Here is a 20,154-nt window from a genome sequence, read left to right as displayed (position 1 = left end):
TACTTACAAAGCATGTAGAGGTCTGTAATTTTTATCATAGGTACACTTCAACTGTGAGAGGCGGAATCTTAAACAAAAATCCAGAAAATCACATTGTATGATTTTTAAGTAATTAATTAGCATTTTATTGCATGACATAAGTATTTGATACATCCGAAAAGCAGAACTTAATATTTGGTACAGAAGCCTTTGTTTGCAATTACAGAGATCATACGTTTCCTGTAGTTCTTGACCAGGTTTGCACACACTGCAGCAGGGATTTTGGCCCACTCCTCCATACAGATCTTCTCCAGATCCTTCAGGTTTCGGGGCTGTCGCTGGGCAATACGGACTTTCAGCTCCCTCCAAAGATTTTCTATTGGGTTCAGGTCTGGAGACTGGCTAGGCCACTCCAGGACCTTGAGATACTTCTTACGGAGCCACTCCTTAGTTGCCCTGGCTGTGTGTTTCGGGTTGTTGTCATGCTGGAAGACCCAGCCACGACCCATCTTCAATGCTTTTACTGAGGGAAGGAGGTTGTTGGCCAAGATCTCGCGATACATGGCCCCATCCATCCTCCCCTCAATACGGTGCAGTCGTCCTGTCCCCTTTGCAGAAAAGCATCCCCAAAGAATGATGTTTCCAGGTCCAGGCTTCACGGTTGGGATGGTGTTCTTGGGGTTGTACTCATCCTTCTTCTTCCTCCAAACACGGCGAGTGGAGTTTAGACCAAAAAGCTCTATTTTTGTCTCATCAGACCACATGACCTTCTCCCATTCCTCCTCTGGATCATCCAGATGGTCATTGGCAAACTTCAGACGGGCCTGGACATGCGCTGGCTTGAGCAGGGGGACCTTGCGTGCGCTGCAGGATTTTAATCCATGCCGGCGTAGTGTGTTACTAATGGTTTTCTTTGAGACTGTGGTCCCAGCTCTCTTCAGGTCATTGACCAGGTCCTGCCGTGTAGTTCTGGGCTGATCCCTCACCTTCCTCATGATCATTGATGCCCCACGAGGTGAGATCTTGCATGGAGCCCCAGACCGAGGGTGATTGACCGTCATCTTGAACTTCTTCCATTTTCTAATAATTGCGCCAACAGTTGTTGCCTTCTCACCAAGCTGCTTGCCTATTGTCCTGTAGCCCATCCCAGCCTTGTGCAGGTCTACAATTTTATCCCTGATGTCCTTACACAGCTCTCTGGTCTTGGCCATTGTGGAGAGGTTGGAGTCTGTTTGATTGAGTGTGTGGACAGGTGTCTTTTTTACAGGTAACGAGTTCAAACAGGTGCAGTTAATACAGGTAATGAGTGGAGAACAGGAGGGCTTCTTAAAGAAAAACTAACAGGTCTGTGAGAGCCGGAATTCTTACTGGTTGGTAGGTGATCAAATACTTATGTCATGCAATAAAATGCAAATTAATTACTTAAAAATCATACAATGTGATTTTCTGGATTTTTGTTTTAGATTCCGTCTCTCACAGTTGAAGTGTACCTATGATAAAAATTACAGACCACTACATGTTTTGTAAGTAGGAAAACCTGCAAAATTGGCAGTGTATCAAATACTTGTTCTCCCCACTGTATATATACAGTACGTATATGTGTGTGTGTGTGTGTGTGTGTTTCACTGGTGAAATATATATATACACTAAGCTGCCCTTTGGAAATGGAGTCATTCCGTTTGGCTCTAAGACCTCAGGTCACACCAAGGAGAACTACTGTATCCAAAATGGAAGGGGCCAACCTTCCTGCCATCCAGGCCTGGGACTTTTTCCACATTTTGTTGTGTTACAGCCTGAATTTACAATGGATTCAATTTAGATTTTGTGTCACTGGCCTACACACAACACCCATGTTGTCAAAGTGGATTTTTTGGGAAAATGTTTAGAAATCAATTAAAAATGAAAAGATTAAATGTATTCAACCTCTTTGTTATGGCAAGCCTAAATATACTACATGACCAAAAGTATATGGACACCTGCTCGTCAAACATCTCATTCCATACTCATGGGCATTAATATGGAGTTGGTCCCCTCTTTGCTGCTCTAACAGCCTCAACAATTCTGGGAAGACTTTCCACTAGATGTTGGAACACTGCTGCTGGGACATGCTTCTATTCAGCCACAAGAGCATTAATGAGGTCGGGCACTGATGTTGGGTGATTAGGCCTGGCTCGCAGTCGGCATTCCAATTCATACCAAAGGTGTTTGATGGGGTTGAGGTCAGGGCTCTGTGCAGGCCAGTCAGATTCTTCAACATCGATCTTGACAGACCATTTCTGTATGGACCTTGCTTTCTGCATGGGAACATTGTCATGCTAAAACAGGAAAGGGCCTTCCCCAAACTGTTGTCACAAAATTAGAAGCACAGAATGATCTAGAATGTCATTGTATGCTGTAGAGTTAAGATTTCCCTTCACTGGAACTAAGGGGCCTGAACCATGAAAAACAACCCCAGACCATTATTCCTCGTTCACCAAACTTTATAGTCGGCACTATGCATTCAGGCAGATAGCGTTCTCCTGGCATCCGCCAAGTCCAGATTCGTCCGTTGGACTGCCAGATGGTGAAGTGTGATTCATCACTCCAGGGAACGCGTTTCCACTTTTTCAGAGTCCGATGGCGGAGAGCCTTACACCACTCCAGCCAATGCTTGGCATTGCGCATGGGGATCTTAGGCTTGTGTGCGGCTGCTTGTCTATGGAGATTACATGGCTGTGTGCTCGATGTTATACACCTGTCAGCAACGGGTGTGGCTGAAATAGCCGAATCGCATAATTGGAAGGGGTGGCCACATACTTTTGTATATATAGTGCAAGTTCAGGAGTAAAAATGTGCTTAATAAGTGGCATGAACTCTCTCTGTGTGCCATAATAATGTTTAACATGATCTCTGTACCCCACACATACAATTATCCCTCAGTCGACCAGTGAATTTCAAACACAAAGACCAGGGACGTTTTCCAATGCCTCGCAAAGAAGAGTACGTATTGGAACATGGGTAAAAAAAGAAAAAGCAGACATTGAATATCCCTTTGAGTATGGTGAAATTATTAATAACACTTTGGATGGTGTATCAATACACCCAGTCACTACAAAGATACAGGCGTCCTTCCTAACTCAGTTGCCAGAGAGGAAGGAAACCGCTCAGGGATTTCACCATGAGGCCAATGGGGATTTAAAACAGTTTAAAGGCTGCGATAGGAGAAAACTGAGGATGGATCAACAACATTTTAGTTACTTCACAATAATTGACAGAGTTAAAAGAAGGAAGCCTGTACATCCTGTCCAATGGCAGGACAGAACAGCTACGTCTGGTAAGATGAGGGGTGGGGGTGTGTGTCTATTTGTCAATAACAGCTGGTGCGCGATGTCTAATATTAAGGTAGTCTCGAGGTATTGCTCGCCTGAGGTAGATTACATTATCTATACTTTTCGTAGCCGTCTATTTACTGCACTCAACAAGCTGTATAGGGCCATAAACAAACAAGAAAATGCTCATCCAGAAGCGGCGCTCCTAGTGGCTGGGGTCTTTAATGCAGGCAAACTTAAATCATTATACCTCATTTCTACCAGCATGTCACATGTGCAACCAGAGGAAAAAAACTCTAGACCACCTTTACTCCACACACAGAGACACATACAAAGCTCTCCCTCGCCCTCCATTTGGAAAATCTGACCATAATTATATCCTCCTGATTCCTGCTTACAAGCAAAAACTAAAGCAGGAAGTACCAGTGACTCGCTCAATACGGAAGTGGTCAGATGACGAGGATGCTACGCTACAGGACTGTTTTGCTAGCACAGACTGGAATATGTTCCATCCAATGGCATTCACAGGTATATCACCTCATACAACGGCTAAATCAATAAATAAATCTACGAAACGACGTCCCCACAGTGACCGTACGTACATATCCCAACCAGAAGCCATGGATTACAGGCAACCTCCGCACTGAGCTAAAGGGTAGAGCTGCAGCTTTCAAGGAGCAGGGCACTAATCCAGACACTTATAAGAAATCCCACTATGCCCTCAGACGAACGATCAAACAGGCAAAGCGTCAATACAGGACTAAGATCGAATCCTACTGCACCTGCTCTGTTGCTCAGCAGATGTGGCCCGGGCTTGCAAACTATTACTGACTACAAAGGGAAACTCAGCCGCGAGCTGCCCAGTGACGTGAGCCTACCAGACGGGCTAAATGCTTTATATGCTCGCTTCGAGGCAAGCAACACTGAAGCGTGCATGAGAGCACCAGCTGTTCCGGGCGACTGTGTGAACACGCTCCCCGTTGCCGATGTGAGCAAGACCTTTAAACAGGTCAACATTCACAAGGCCGCGGGGCCAGATGGATTACCAGGACATGTACTCAGAGCATGCATGGACCAACTGGCAAGTGTCTTCACTGACATTTTCAACCTCTCCCTGAGTGAGTCTGTAATACCTACATGTTTTAAGCAGACCACCATTGTCCCTGTGCCCAAGAAACATGCCTAAATGACTACCGCCCCGTAGCACTCACGTCGGTAGCCATGAAGTGCTTTGAAAGGCTTGTCATGGCTCACATCAACACCATCCTCCCAGAAACCCTAGACCCTAGTTCGCATACTGCCCCAACAGATCCACAGATGACGCAATCTCCACACTGCCCTTTCCCAACTGGACAAAAGGAACACCTATGTGAGAATGCTGTTCATTGACTACAGCTCAGCGTTCAACACCATAGTGCCCACAAAGCTCATCGCTAAGCTAAGGAATTTGGGACTAAACACCTCCCTCTGTAACTGGATCCTGGAATTCCTGACGGGCTGCCCCCAGGTGGTAAGAGTAAGCACCAACACATCTGCCACGCTCATCCTCAACACAGGGGCCCCTCAGGGGTGCGTGCTTAGTCCCCTCCTGTACTCCCTGTTCACCCACGACTGCATGGCCAAGCACGACTCCAACAACATCATTAAGTTTGCTTATGACACAACGGTGGTAGGCCTGATCACCGACAACAATGAGACAGCCTATAGGGTATGTCAGAGACCTGGCAGTGTGGTGCCAGGACAACAACCTCTCCCTCAACGTGAGCAAGACAAAGAAGATAATTGTGGACTACAGGAAAAGGAAGGCCGAACACGCCCCCATTCACATCGATGGGGCTGTAGTGGAGCGGGTTGAGAGTTTCAAGTTAATTTGTGTCCACATTCCCAACAAACTATCATGGTCCAAACACACAGAGAAAGTCGTGAAGAGGGCACGACAACATATTTTCCACCTGAGGAGACTGAAAAGATTTGGCATGGGTCCCCAGATCCTCTAAAAGTTTTACAGCTGCACCATCAAGAGCATCCTGGCCGGTTGCATCAACGCCTGGTATGGCAACTGCTCGGCATCTGACCGCAAGGTGCTACAGAGGGTAGTGCGTGCAGCCCAGTACATCACTGGGGCCAACCTTCCTGCCATCCAGGACCTATATACTAGGCGGTGTCAGAGGAAGGCCCAAAAAATGGCATGGCAAGCGATATCGGAACACCATGTCTAGGTCCAAATGGCTCCTTAACAGCTTCTATCCCCAAGCCAAAAGACTGCTGAACAATTAATCAAATGGCCACCCATATTATTTGCATTGACACTGCTGCTACTCGCTATTTATTATCTATGCATAGTCACTTCACCCCGACCTACATGTACAAATTACCTCGACTAACCTCTACCCCCGCACACTGACGCGGTACTGGTACCACCTGTATATAGCCTCATTCTTTTTATCTTATTGTGTTATTTAAAAAAAAAAATTTTTTAACTTTAGTTTATTTAGTAAATCTTTTCTTAACTCTATTTTCTTTAAACTACATAATTGGTTAAGGGCTTGTAAGTAAACATTTCACGGTAAGTTATACACCTGTTGTATTCGGCGCATGTGACAAATAAAATGGGATTTGATTTGAGTACAAAATATTCCAAAACATGCATTCTGTTTGCAACAATGCACGAATGTAATACTGCAAAGAATGTGGAAAAGCAAATAACTTTTTTTCCTTTTTAGTAAATCCAATACAACACATTACCAAGTACCACTCTACATATTTTCAAGCATAGTGTAGTGGTGGCTGCATGGTGTTATGGGTATGCTTGTATCGTTGAGGACATGGGAGTTTTTCCAGGATAAAAAATAAACAGAATGGAGCTTAGCAAAGCCAAATCCTAGAGGAAAATCTGGTTCAGTCTGCTTTCCACCAGACACTGTGTCACGACTCCTACCGAAGGTGGCTCCTCTTCCTGTTCGGCGGTGCTCGGCGGTCGTCGTCACCGGTCTACTAGCTGCCACCGATCCCTTTTTCTTTTCTGTTGGTTTTGTCTTATTACTTACACCTGTTTCTTGTTTACGTTTAGTTGGGCTATTTAAGTTGGTCGGCCCGCCTGCTCTTTGTGTGGGCTTATTTTTTCCACTGTGTTTTTGTGTGGTAGTGTTTGGGTAGCGTGTTTCGTTTTGGGGTTATCCCTCTGGACTTGTTAGGTCCTGGTTTTGGGTATCGTGTTTGTTTGCGCCCGTGAGTGTTGGCTCGCACGTATTTTCCCTGTGCCTAATAAAGCACTACTCAGTACTTTCTGCCTCCTGCGCCTGACTCCGCACCCACTATGCTTAAGTGCGTCACACACTGGGAGATTAATTCACCTTTCAGCAGGACGATAACCTAAAACACAAGGCCAGATATAAACTGGAATTGCTTACCAAGATGCCATTGTATGTTCCTGAGTGGCCTAGTTACAATTTTGACTTATATCGGCTTGAAAATCTATGGCAAGACTTAAAATGGCTGTCTAGCAATGATCACCAACCAACTTGACACACCTTGAAGAATTTTAAAAATAATAATGTGCAAATTTTGTACAATACAGGTGTGCAAAGCTCTTACAGACTTACCCAGAAAGACTCACAGCAGTAATCGCTGCCAAAGGTGATTCTAACATGTATTGACTCAGTAGTGTGAATACTTAAGTAAATTAGATATTTCTGTATTTCATTTTCAATAAATGTGGAAATATTTCTAAAAACATGTTTTCACTTCGTCATTATGGCATATTGTGTGTAGATGTAGGGGAGAAAAATCTCAATCCACTTTGAATTCAGGCTGTAACACAACACAATGTGGAAAAGGTCAAAGGTTATGCATACTTTCTGAAGGCACTGCAGCTGTAGTTTATGGTTCCCTGAGGTCCTATGGTTCAGAGAGAGGTGCTAGGGAGGAGGAGGAGACAGTGAAAACACACACATAAAATACATGAATGTTTGTCCCTAAGGAAGGATGAGGGGAGGAACGATTGCTCAGGCACATAGTAGGCTTTTTATTTGGGTGGAGTTGGCTGCTGCTCCCATAACGAGCTGTCTCTGGTTGTGTTAACTAGAAGGTCTATAGTATTTTCCATAGGCTTACAACTTAGACTGATGTTATCATTTTGCCAAAAATAAAAGTAGAGCCTCCTGGCATGAAGCTAAAAGAATATAGGGGGAGAATGCATAGGGCGTTGGCTTAGCACAGTTTAAAGGACCCACGCAAGGTCCGAGCGAGGATTTATAGCACTGTGTGTTGTTTTATAGCACCATTAAATGCTCCAGGGGTAATTCCGTTAGCATTTTGGCATGTTTTTCTAGATTTAGAACATAAAATAACATTTATAAAGCAAACATTATCCCTTAGGTATAGCACAGCAAATACTTCCATTGTTTCATCACATGTTGCAGAACAGTGATTAAAACGTTTGTTCAGTGACTGAGTTGACAAGGCAAATAAAATAAAAATTATTTTTTCTCATCCTTGGTAAACAACAGCCCTTCCCAATAATGCAAAGACAAAGAAAGTTGAGAAATAATAGAAAAGTAAATGCTTTTTTTGAGTTTCTCAGGAAAAAAATCACATGGAAATGAGTAATAACGTTGCAAAATGTACATTTTAGGCTAAAATAATGCAACAAAATCCTTATTTTTTATGATAAAAGTTTCCCTTCCAGACAAGGATTGTCCAGAATCTCTGAGCACATTTCTTGCTATTCTATACATTTTTCCATGAGACAGAATTTTAATAGAATTTTAAGAATTTTTACTTTCAATAATATATATATTGGGGGGCTCCGGAGTTCGGGCTGCGGGGGTGTGTGCTAGACCAGTGGCATAGTGTGAAAAGAATGAACGAGAACGAGGAAGTAGCGCTTGTGGGATGGGGAGTTCACAATAACAGCTGGCATTGAATGACAGTCACTGGGAGAGAGAGAGAGAGAGAGAGAGAGGGAGAGAGAGGCATCTACACTGTGCGACGCAGCGATCGATACGAGAGACTACACCGGAGTTACCCAACGTGCAGAGAGTAGACCCTTGTCCACATCAGCTCACCACCATGGGGATATCACCGTCCAGCCTCCTGGATGAAAGTAAATCCAACTACATAAGAGGTAAAGGACGCTTTTTCAAATGATTATGTGAGCTCTTACCTTTCGCTCCACTATAGACGCGTTAGCGCGGTAAACATTTACTGGAGACGGCAAGCTTATGGTACGATTATGCCACTCTGTTTTCCATTGACAAAATTTGACAAAGCAATTTATTAAACTTTTTTTTACTTCACGATTCACACTGTCACACTGACACTTGAGGTGACCCTAGTCTACCGTGTAAAATGAGCAAATAACAAATTGCATTGTCAATGTCATCTGAGAAAGATCTCACATTAAAAAAATGGATGGAATGTAGGATCATAACTACACTGTCTGGTGTTAGGATCATCCTGGATCATAACTACACTGTCTGGTGTTAGGATCATCCTGGATCATAACTACACTGTCTGGTGTTAGGATCATCCTGGATCATAACTACACTGTCTGGTGTTAGGATCATCCTGGATCATAACTACGCTGTCTGGTCGATGTGGCTCTAGCCTGCATCATGTTATATCAGTAGCCTAGATATTTGACAGCAAAGACATACTTTAACTTTCATGTCATGGGAATTATCCAGTAACAGTATAGGGTCTGTCTGTCTGTCCGTCCGTCCCGTCCCGCCCGCCCGCACGCCGTCATGTCCTGTCCTGTCTGTCTGTCTGTCTGTCCAGTTGTATCTGGCAGTGCTTTATCAGGTCAGGTCAGTCCTGTCATTCTAGCCCTGCAGGCAGCTGGAAAGTGAGAAGTAGTCAAAAAAGTGCCTGGACCTGTTTTACCTTTCTACCTCTCTTCAGGTTACTGTGGTGACTATTGAGAAACATATGGGTGGGGACAGTGGACAAAGAATGATGTGTTTCTCATTCATTGTGTGTGTGTGTGTGTGTGTGTGTGTGTGTGTGTGTGTGTGTGTGTGTGTGTGTGTGTGTGTGTGTGTGTGTGTGTGTGTGTGTGTGTGTGTGTGTGTGTGTGTGTGTGTGTGTGTGTGTGTGTGTGTGTTTGGCGGAAGGTGCTAATGGAAAGTGCTTAGACATGTCATTCTCAACCATTAACAATCATCCGATATTAATAATTACACTGTCCAAAGCGATGATGCCTCTTTTCATTGTGATAACGTTCCTTACTCCTCCAACAAAAGCCTCAGTGGCACAGACAGGGTTTGTTGTTTGAGCTAGTGATGCCATTACCATGAATGTGGGTGTGTGGGTTCCACCCTGTTGTGAGTGTGTCTGTATGATAATACATGATTCACTCTAGAAGAAAAAGAAATACACACCTATTTAGGCGAGGTGCTGGCTAGCGGAGTAGAAAACTTGAAAATAAAGGAGAGCCGCACACTCTAGGAGCTCAGATGCAAAAATGTAATGTCCAACGTTTTGACAGCCAAGCTGTCTTCATCAGGGTATAATCACAAACACTGCGGGATGACTCGTTTATATAGTGTCAAAAGACACACAGGTGTCTGTAATTATGGCCAAAGACACACAGGTGTCTGTAATTATGGCCTAATATCATTGGTTAATTCTCAAATATTAAGCTAAGCTTATTTATTTATTTATTTTATTTATTATTTATTTTACCCCCTTTTCTCCCCAATTTTCATAGTATCCAATTACTAGTAATTACTATCTTGTCTCATCGCTACAACTCCCGTACGGGCTCGGGAGAGACGAAGGTCGAAAGCCATGTGTCCTCCGAAACACAACCCAACCAAGCCGCACTGCTTCTTAACACAGCGCGCCTCCAACCCGGAAGCCAGCCGCACCAATGTGTCGGAGGAAACACCGTGCACCCGGCTCCCTTGGTTAGCGCGCACTGTGCCCAGCCCGCCACAGGAGTCGCTGGTGCGCGATGAGACAAGGATATCCCTACCGGCCAAACCCTCCCTAACCCGGACGACGCTAGGCCAATTGTGCGTCGCCCCACGGACCTCCCGGTCGCGGCCGGCTGCGACAGAGCCTGGGCGGGAACACAGAGTCTTTGGTGGCGCAGCTAGCGCTGCGATGCAGTGCCCTAGACCACTGCGCCACCCGGGAGGCCAGCTAAGCTTATTAAATATCGGTGATACTATCAAGAGCAGTGTGCGGTTTCCTTTTTCCTTCATCTTGTTCAATTGTTGCCATGCACCTGCAAATAAGATTGCTCAGATGTGCGAGTGCCTTTTGAATTTTGTCATTCTCAAATATTAAAATGGCATATAAAGAACAGCATACAAAAAACAAATGGATAGCATGCGATCATAGATTCATTTTAGACTACACAAGCTTACAAACAATTACCATGGCAAAGTCACAATAATCACAAGAATGGCTTAAGATCAAAGTGTACGTTGAGACCGAAGGGAGCAAGGGTCTTTAAGTTAAATATCCAGGCAGCCTCTCGTTTTAACAATAAATTATCAATGCCAATATAACGCAGAGACAAAATCGAGTGGCCTGCCTCCAAAAAGTGGTCCGCAACTGGGTAAGTCCAGTTTTTGCACCTAATGGTGCTACGATGCTCTGAGATACGTACTTTTAATTCACTAACAGACAACCCTACCCGATAGAATGAAGCTTCTCTCATTACTAAGTGTCATCATTACCCTTTTCAAGAGTCTTGAAGATGTTGTATTAATTTGAATTGTCAGATGAAGTCATGAACAATATCTGAGGTAACACTATATACAGTTACCTGACTGTCACAGAGCCGGGCTCCCTCCAGAACATAACTGACTTCTGAATTACTGCAATGTATGTGATCCATGATATCAATATACATGAACAATCATCACTGACAATGGACACTGAATCAGTCAGAGAGCATATGCTGCTGCTGCCTATGAAAAGCACAGAGTCAAATGAAAACCATATCCTTGGGCCACTTGAGCTGGCGTGTGATTGGCCTGTAAACTCTAGCGCCTCATGGTCCTCTGAGCTCAGGACACAAAACATGTAAACATGACCAATAGCACAGAAATACAGGATACATTATTGTTAGAGATTTTGCTTTTTCAGGAAGTACATTTTTTTTAGCAGGCATTTTTTCTCTTTGATTGAATAGTCAGCTTGCCATTCTTCTGCTGTTGCCAGTTTCCCCCAGCTGGAATGACACAATCTCTGAGACATTCAAACGCTTGGCTCAAGCTAGAGTGTTTCTGCAGAGACTAAGCAGCGCTGCTAGCAAGCCCACCTGTTGTTTATTCAGGCTTGTTGACTGAGTGGTCAGCGCTGTGTATTAAACAAAGAAAGACAAATCAACTCCCATACAAACATTGATCCATCAAGCTTCCAGTTTGAATGGCAAAGAGTTTCTGCACGATGTCTGACTATTGAATTGTGTCATGGTATGGTTGAGTTCCGTGTGCAGTAGAAACTGTGGTTGTTATAAATGAAAGTGGCTGTTTTTATCTGACAGAACCAAGCCAAACTACAATGACGCAGTAAATCCTCTACTATGGGGCAACACATAAAAGGGATGTCGGCTGGTATGACATCACCTGAAGAAAATGTATGTTTTCCACACAGGCAAGCTGTGTTTTTGTTAGCATGATGCCACTGTGTGGTACTGATTTTTAGAACTATACCAAGATAGACCACAGCCTGTCGTTTCAAATGGAAACAAATGAGTCATAATGGGCAGAACATACAAGGAGGTGGGCAGAGCCAAGCACAAGATAGCGAGATCCTATTGGCGCATTCTAGCACATATTTGCATATTACCATTACAGAATGCCTACTCTGTGAATTGCGCTTGTGCAATAGCTCAATTCGCCTTTTCACTCCTTTTAAACAATGGCATTTTTTTAAACTTTGGAAAAGGGTAATGTTGATTCAGTTTTGGAAACAGAAAACTGTATTGAGATCAAATGTTTTATTGATGAGAAAATTAGCAGAATGTCATCCAAAATCCATCTTCTCCCACTGCCGGCCACTGGGCTTTCTCACTACCATATTTGGTAGTGAGTGGAAACGCCAAGCGGATGCTTCACATTTATACATCTGGTGAACTATCTGTCTCATTGTTCTGTCTGTGGTGCTGCTACAACACTAGACACATGCCCAGGTTTAGGTCAGTTAGTACTTTGAATGACAGTGACTAGTTGTTAGAAGTTGTTTTGAGTCATGGTTCATAAAAAGCTATGTTACAGCTTCAACCCCAGACCTCCGTAATACTGCAGGACCAGGTTATGATAGTTAACCTATGGCAGTAACAGTTCTTGTGGTATCAAGTTGTGTTACACACACATACAGTACAATATATAACGTACACACAGGCAGTGGATGGGATTGCACAACGTCCTAGTCATTTCTTATATTAAACAGTGTAGATTTTTTCCATGGGGAAATATTGGACTTGCTTCTGGCAGTCCATCAATATCGATGATGACGTTATATTGTTATAACACTCATGAATCCCAGCATCCCATGGCTCCCTGATGTCATTTCACAGCCCTCCCACAGGCACACACACTACTACTGCCGAAGAAGCCTGTAGGGAAAGCATGTTCCTATCACATCACTGAGGTCACCAGTAAAGCAGCACAGACTCTGTTTGTGTGTGTGTGTGTGTGTGTGTGTGTGTGTGTGTGTGTGTGTGTGTGTGTGTGTGTGTGTGTGTGTGTGTGTGTGTGTGTGTGTGTGTGTGTGTGTGTGTGTGTGTGTGTGTGTGTGTGTGTGTGTGTGTGTGTGTGTGTGTGTGTGTGTGTGTGTGTTTGTGTATGCATGCCGATGCTCTGCAAATTGAGCCAAACCCACATCCCCCCCAAAAAACTCCCTCTAAAAATTCAAATAATCTCATCTGAACACAAAACCCTTTTCACCGTGACAACACCTACTCCACAGAACTAGGTTGAAGAATCTCCTTTACATAATGGGGTGATGAATGGGGTTGTGGATGGGTGATGTAATGGTATAGCCTGTTGAGCTTGCCATCCATCAACAGAACACCATTAACACACAAGTGTAACCTCCTGCCTATGACCCTGCTCTGGGTTGGTCTGCTGATTGCTGAGCGCTCAATATTTAAAACCACTACCAACATTTGTTTATTAGTATTTTCCCTTTCAAAGCACAGCAGACATGCAAATGCTGTGTGACAGGCTGTTAGCAGCCAGCAGGGGGGAGTGACTAGAAGACTGTCTCGTTGACACACACCAACACACACTACTTCAGAGGCTGAACATATGGTCTTTAGAACGCTGCTCACATAATGACTGGAAAAGACGTGACATTAACACGAACTTTTACTGCTTGTGACCTGAATGGCAAGTAGGCCTGGCTATCAGCATCTTTACACTCTGGTCTACAGAGAATGGCTTTATAGATAGGTTGTATGGATCATGTGTTGGAGGATGTTAAAGACATGCTCCGGAAATTTGGTGACCACTAAGTCTTTTTTCAGCCTCTCGCTTTGGGCTTAAAAGTATACAGAGCACAGGAGAGCACCGGAGAGGTGTCATATAGGTGTCATATGGGTGTCATATAGGTGTCATATAGGTGTCATATAGGAGTCATATAGGTGTCATATAGCCTAACTCAGCTTATCCCCAAGGGGTACACATTTTGTTTTTTTGCCCGAGCACTAGACAGCTAATTCAAATAATCAACTAATCATGAAACGTTGATTATTTGATCACCTGTATAGTGCTCGGGCAAAGACCAAAACATGCACCCCTTGTGCCTGAGACTGTGCTGTATGGTAAGAGTGTTCTGAGAGTGTTCTGAGAGTGTTCTGTATGGTAAGAGTGTTCTGAGACTGTTCTGAGAGTGTTATGTATGGTAAGAGTGTTCTGAGAGTGTTCTGAGAGTGTTCTGTATGGTAAGAGTGTTCTGAGAGTGTTCTGAGAGTGTTCTGTATGGTAAGAGTGTTCTGAGAGTGTTCTGAGAGTGTTCTGTATGGTAAGAGTGTTCTGAGACTGTTCTGAGAGTGTGCTGTATGGTAAGAGTGTTCTGAGAGTGTTCTGTATGGTAAGAGTGTTCTGAGAGTGTTCTGTATGGTAAGAGTGTTCTGAGAGTGTTCTGTATGGTAAGAGTGTTCTGAGAGTGTTCTGTATGGTAAGAGTGTTCTGTATGGTAAGAGTGTTCTGAGAGTGTTCTGAGAGTGTTCTGAGACTGTGCTGTATGGTAAGAGTGTTCTGAGAGTGTTCTGAGAGTGTTCTGTATGGTAAGAGTGTCCTGAGAGTGTTCTGAGACTGTTCTGAGACTGTTCTGAGAGTGTTCTGAGACTGTTCTGAGAGTGTTCTGAGAGTGTTCTGAGACTGTGCTGTATGGTAAGAGTGTTCTGAGAGTGTTCTGAGAGTGTTCTGTATGGTAAGAGTGTTCTGAGAGTGTTCTGAGAGTGTTCTGAGAGTGTTCTGAGAGTGTTCTGAGAGTGTTCTGTGGCAGGGTGCTTCAGCACACTAAGCACTGTTTCACTGGAGAGTCCTGCTCTTCCAGCCTGCCCCAACACAAACACTACACACTCCTGAAGATTTTATCAGTTTATTTTTTTAACCTTTATTTAACTAGGCAAGTCAGTTAAGAACAAATTCTTATTTACAATGACGGCCTACACCGGCCAAACCCTCCCCTAACCCAGACGATGCTGGGCCAATTGTGTGCCGCCATATGGGATTCCCAATTATGGCCGGTTGTGATACAGCCTGGAATCGAACCAGGGTCTGTAGTGACGCCTCTAGCACTGAAATGCAGTGCCTTAGACCGCTGCTTCACTCCTGAAGATGGGTACCGCACACAACTCAAACGGGTTGACCCATCCATCCTCAGTGTAATGCAGCCAAAATAAAACTTGTTTCAAACATGAAACAGATACTTCTTCTTCAGGTCCCCATGCATTGGCACCAGGTCAGACGGTATTATAGTAAACTTGTATTATATGTAACTCTGAGTCAGATCACTCAGAGTTACATCATTAGTTTGATACAACTTAGACAATCCGTTCATTTACACACTACTGCATCCACACAGATAAATGCACAGTCACGCACGCACGCACGCACGCACGCACGCACGCACGCACGCACGCACGCACGCACGCACGCACGCACGCACGCACACATGCACACACGCACACACACACACACACAAACAAGCATCTTGAATGAAATGGGAGCAAACAATGTTACGGGTTGGGTCATGGCTCTATGAGGAGTTGCAGGATATCCACTCTGCGAGTGCTGTAGCCAGAGGAATGTGGATATGAGGAAGGGAGACTTTAGTCTGATAAGCACTGCAGTGATCAGTGGGGAAATGGCCTTGTTAGGGCACACAGAGAGAGGAGACGGAACTACCTTCAACTAGGTTATTGTTTAACAGCGGAGACCTGAGGAAAAAACAATAATGCCTCATGGGGGGAAGTTCCACTGAAGATGTTGATCTTTCTCTCTCTCTCTCTCTCTCTCTCTCTCTCTCTCTCTCTCTCTCTCTCTCTCTCTCTCTCTCTCTCTCTCTCTCTCTCTCTCTCTCTCTCTCTCTCTCTCTCTCTCTCTCTCTCTCTCTCTCTCTCTCTCTCTCTCTCTCTCTCTCTCTCTCTCTAATATTGTCTTGTGTCACACTGTTGCAAATAATGAGCTCTCAACACGTGCACTCTAATCATTTCACCATTATCCAACTTCCATTTCGTCCGGGCTGGAAGGGAATACGGGAGGAATTTCATTAATATATATTTTTTAAATCCACATTTTAGCTTAAAGGTTGATGATGCAGGACCAAGCTGAATGGATAATATGAGGCTCTGCTCTGTACTGTAGCAGGTAGATGAGGGGTTTAGCTGTTCTGTACTGTAGTAGGTAGACGAGGGGTTTAGCTGTTCTGTACTGTAGGTAGATGAGGGGTTTAGCTGTTCTGTACTGTAGTAGGTAGATGAGGGGTTTAGCTGCTCTGTACTGTAGCAGGTAGATGAGGGGTTTAGCTGTTCTGTACTGTAGCAGGTAGATGAGGGGTTTAGCTGCTCTGTACTGTAGCAGGTAGACGAGGGGTTTAGCTGCTCTGTACTGTAGCAGGTAGATGAGGGGTTTAGCTGCTCTGTACTGTAGCAGGTAGATGAGGGGTTTAGCTGTTCTGTACTGTAGCAGGTAGATGAGGGGTTTAGCTGTTCTGTACTGTAGCAGGTAGATGAGGGGTTTAGCTGCTCTGTACTGTAGCAGGTAGATGAGGGGTTTAGCTGTTCTGTACTGTAGCAGGTAGATGAGGGGTTTAGCTGTTCTGTACTGTAGCAGGTAGATGAGGGGTTTAGCTGTTCTGTACTGTAGCAGGTAGATGAGGGGTTTAGCGGTTCTGTACTGTAGCAGGTAGATGAGGGGTTTAGCTGTTCTGTACTGTAGTAGGTAGATGAGGGGTTTAGCTGTTCTGTACTGTAGTAGGTAGATGAGGGGTTTAGCTGTTCTGTACTGTAGCAGGTAGAGGAGGGGTTAAGCTGTTCTGTACTGTAGGTTGATGAGGGGTTTAGCTGTTCTGTACTGTAGCAGGTAGATGAGGGGTTTAGCTGTTCTGTACTGTAGCAGGTAGAGGAGGGGTTTAGCTGTTCTGTACTGTAGTAGGTAGATGAGGGGTTTAGCTGTTCTGTACTGTAGGTAGAGGAGGGGTTTATCTGTTCTGTACTGTAGTAGGTAGATGAGGGGTTTAGCTGTTCTGTACTGTAGCAGGTAGAGGAGGGGTTTAGCTGTTCTGTACTGTAGCAGGTAGATGAGGGGTTTAGCTGTTCTGTACTGTAGTAGGTAGATGAGGGGTTTAGCAGTTCTGTACTGTAGCAGGTAGATGAGGGGTTTAGCTGTTCTGTACTGTAGCAGGTAGATGAGGGGTTTAGCTGTTCTGTACTGTAGCAGGTAGATGAGGGGTTTAGCGGTTCTGTACTGTAGCAGGTAGATGAGGGGTTTAGCTGTTCTGTACTGTAGTAGGTAGATGAGGGGTTTAGCTGTTCTGTACTGTAGTAGGTAGATGAGGGGTTTAGCTGTTCTGTACTGTAGCAGGTAGAGGAGGGGTTTAGCTGTTCTGTACTGTAGTAGGTAGATGAGGGGTTTAGCTGTTCTGTACTGTAGGTAGATGAGGGGTTAGCTGTTCTGTACTGTAGTAGGTAGATGAGGGGTTTAGCTGTTCTGTACTGTAGCAGGTAGAGGAGGGGTTTAGCTGTTCTGTACTGTAGTAGGTAGATGAGGGTTTTAGCTGTTCTGTACTGTAGGTAGATGAGGGGTTTAGCTGTTCTGTACTGTAGCAGGTAGAGGAGGGGTTTAGCTGTTCTGTACTGTAGCAGGTAGAGGAGGGGTTTAGCTGTTCTGTAATGTAGGTAGATGAGGGGTTTAGCTGTTCTGTACTGTAGGTAGATGAGGGGTTTAACTGTTCTGTACTGTAGTAGGTAGATGAGGAGGTTAGCTGTTCTGTACTGTAGTAGGTAGATGAGGGGTTTAGCTGTTCTGTACTGTAGCAGGTAGATGAGGGGTTTAGCTGTTCTGTACTGTAGCAGGTAGATGAGGGGTTTAGCTGTTCTGTACTGTAGTAGGTAGATGAGGGGTTTAGCTGTTCTGTACTGTAGTAGGTAGATGAGGAGGTTAGCTGTTCTGTACTGTAGTAGGTAGATGAGGGGTTTAGCTGTTCTGTACTGTAGCAGGTAGATGAGGGGTTTAGCTGTTCTGTACTGTAGTAGGTAGATGAGGGGTTTAGCTGTTCTGTACTGTAGGTAGATGAGGGGTTTAGCTGTTCTGTACTGTAGCAGGTAGATGAGGGGTTTAGCTGTTCTGTACTGTAGCAGGTAGATGATGGGTTTAGCTGTTCTGTACTGTAGTAGGTAGATGAGGGGTTTAGCTGTTCTGTACTGTAGTAGGTAGAGGAGGGGTTTAGCTGTTCTGTACTGTAGCAGGTAGATGAGGGGTTTAGCTGTTCTGTACTGTAGCAGGTAGATGAGGGGTTTAGCTGTTCTGTACTGTAGCAGGTAGATGAGGGGTTTAGCTGTTCTGTACTGTAGCAGGTAGATGAGGGGTTTAGCTGTTCTGTACTGTAGTAGGTAGATGAGGGGTTTAGCTGTTCTGTACTGTAGGTAGAGGAGGGGTTTATCTGTTCTGTACTGTAGTAGGTAGATGAGGGGTTTAGCTGTTCTGTACTGTAGCAGGTAGAGGAGGGGTTTAGCTGTTCTGTACTGTAGCAGGTAGAGGAGTGGTTTAGCTGTTCTGTAATGTAGGTAGATGAGGGGTTTAGCTGTTCTGTAATGTAGCAGGTAGAGGAGGGGTTTAGCTTTTCTGTACTGTAGCAGGTAGATGAGGGGTTTAGCTGTTCTGTACTGTAGGTAGATGAGGGGTTTAGCTGTTCTGTACTGTAGCAGGTAGATGAGGGGTTTAGCTGTTCTGTACTGTAGCAGGTAGAGAAGGGGTTTAGCTGTTCTGTACTGTAGTAGGTAGATGAGGGGTTTAGCTGTTCTGTACTGTAGCAGGTAGAGGAGGGGTTTAGCTGTTCTGTACTGTAGCAGGTAGATGAGGGGTTTAGCTGTTCTGTACTGTAGCAGGTAGATGAGGGGTTTAGCTGTTCTGTACTGTAGCAGGTAGATGAGGGGTTTAGCTGTTCTGTACTGTAGCAGGTAGATGAGGGGTTTAGCTGTTCTGTACTGTAGTAGGTAGATGAGGGGTTTAGCTGTTCTGTACTGTAGCAGGTAGATGAGGGGTTTAGCTGTTCTGTACTGTAGCAGGTAGAGAAGGGGTTTAGCTGTTCTGTACTGTAGTAGGTAGATGAGGGGTTTAGCTGTTCTGTACTGTAGGTAGATGAGGGGTTTAGCTGTTCTGTACTGTAGCAGGTAGATGAGGGGTTTAGCTGTTCTGTACTGTAGTAGGTACATGAGGGGTTTAGCTGTTCTGTACTGTAGTAGGTAGATGAGGGGTTTAGCTGTTCTGTACTGTAGCAGGTAGATGAGGGGTTTAGCTGTTCTGTACTGTAGCAGGTAGATGAGGGGTTTAGCCTCCCTCTGCACATTATCACAGTTTTATTCCCAAAAATGAAACATCACTGTTTCCATAGTGATACACTGAGCTCTGTGGTCACACACTCTGTATCTTCTGTGATACATCCTGCTATTACACACTGAGGTAATGACAGTGCAGTCAACAGACACTCATTACAGACACACTCATTACATCTAGATCATCTTGTAGAGCAATATGATCTCTGAGACCTGTAACACTGCTGACAGATTCAGTCTTAGTATATGAATATCTCTGGACCAGGATGCTGTTATTGACAGAGTCACAGGCCCTCCATACCTCTATCTGTCTGTTTTGCTTTTCCACAGAACTAGATCCATATTCATGGGTCTGCCTGGGAATGATTAAGTGGAAACTAAAGTGAAATGGGAGACTGTTTGTGTGTAGTCGTCTGATCTGACAGTCAGCAGAGAGAGGTAGAGCAGCGTCTGTCTGTCTGTCTGTCTGTCTGTCTGTCTGTCTGTCTGTCTGTCTGTCTGTCTGTCTGTCTGTCTGTCTGTCTGTCTGTCTCTGTGTGTGTGTGTGTGTGTGTGTGTGTGTGTGTGTGTGTGTGTGTGTGTGTGTGTGTGTGTGTGTGTGTGTGTGTGTGTGTGTGTGTGTGTGTGTGTGTGTGTGTGTGTGTGTGTGTGTGTGTGTGTGTGTGTGTGTGTGTGTGTGTAAGGGATCTGCTTGATGCTGAGAGGGTAGTCTGGTGGCCTTGGACTGGAGCACCGCATGGCCCTCTGCACAGAGACAGACAGTCTGATTGGGCCAGTACATACACCCAATTACTTACTCATGCAACCCTTAGTCAGAGAGAAAGAGCGAGAGAGAGAAAGAGC

The 20,154-nt window shown here is 44.6% G+C and overlaps 1 protein-coding gene across 1 annotated transcript in view; it reads left to right on the top strand.

Annotated features, from left to right (window-relative positions):
• The first annotated feature begins 8,177 nt into the window (after positions 1 to 8,177).
• Positions 8,178 to 20,154, top strand: part of niban1a (niban apoptosis regulator 1a) — a 34,630-nt gene continuing 22,653 nt past the window's right edge. Inside the window, exon 1 of the mRNA XM_071346340.1 lies at positions 8,178 to 8,412. Coding sequence (XP_071202441.1) covers positions 8,358 to 8,412 — 55 coding nt within the window. The 5' untranslated portion in view covers positions 8,178 to 8,357. The remainder of the gene's footprint in view (positions 8,413 to 20,154) is intronic.

This window comes from Salvelinus alpinus, chromosome 16 (assembly GCF_045679555.1).
Source record: "Salvelinus alpinus chromosome 16, SLU_Salpinus.1, whole genome shotgun sequence".
Classification (NCBI taxonomy): domain Eukaryota; kingdom Metazoa; phylum Chordata; class Actinopteri; order Salmoniformes; family Salmonidae; genus Salvelinus; species Salvelinus alpinus.
This window is presented reverse-complemented; position numbering and strand designations above follow the sequence as displayed.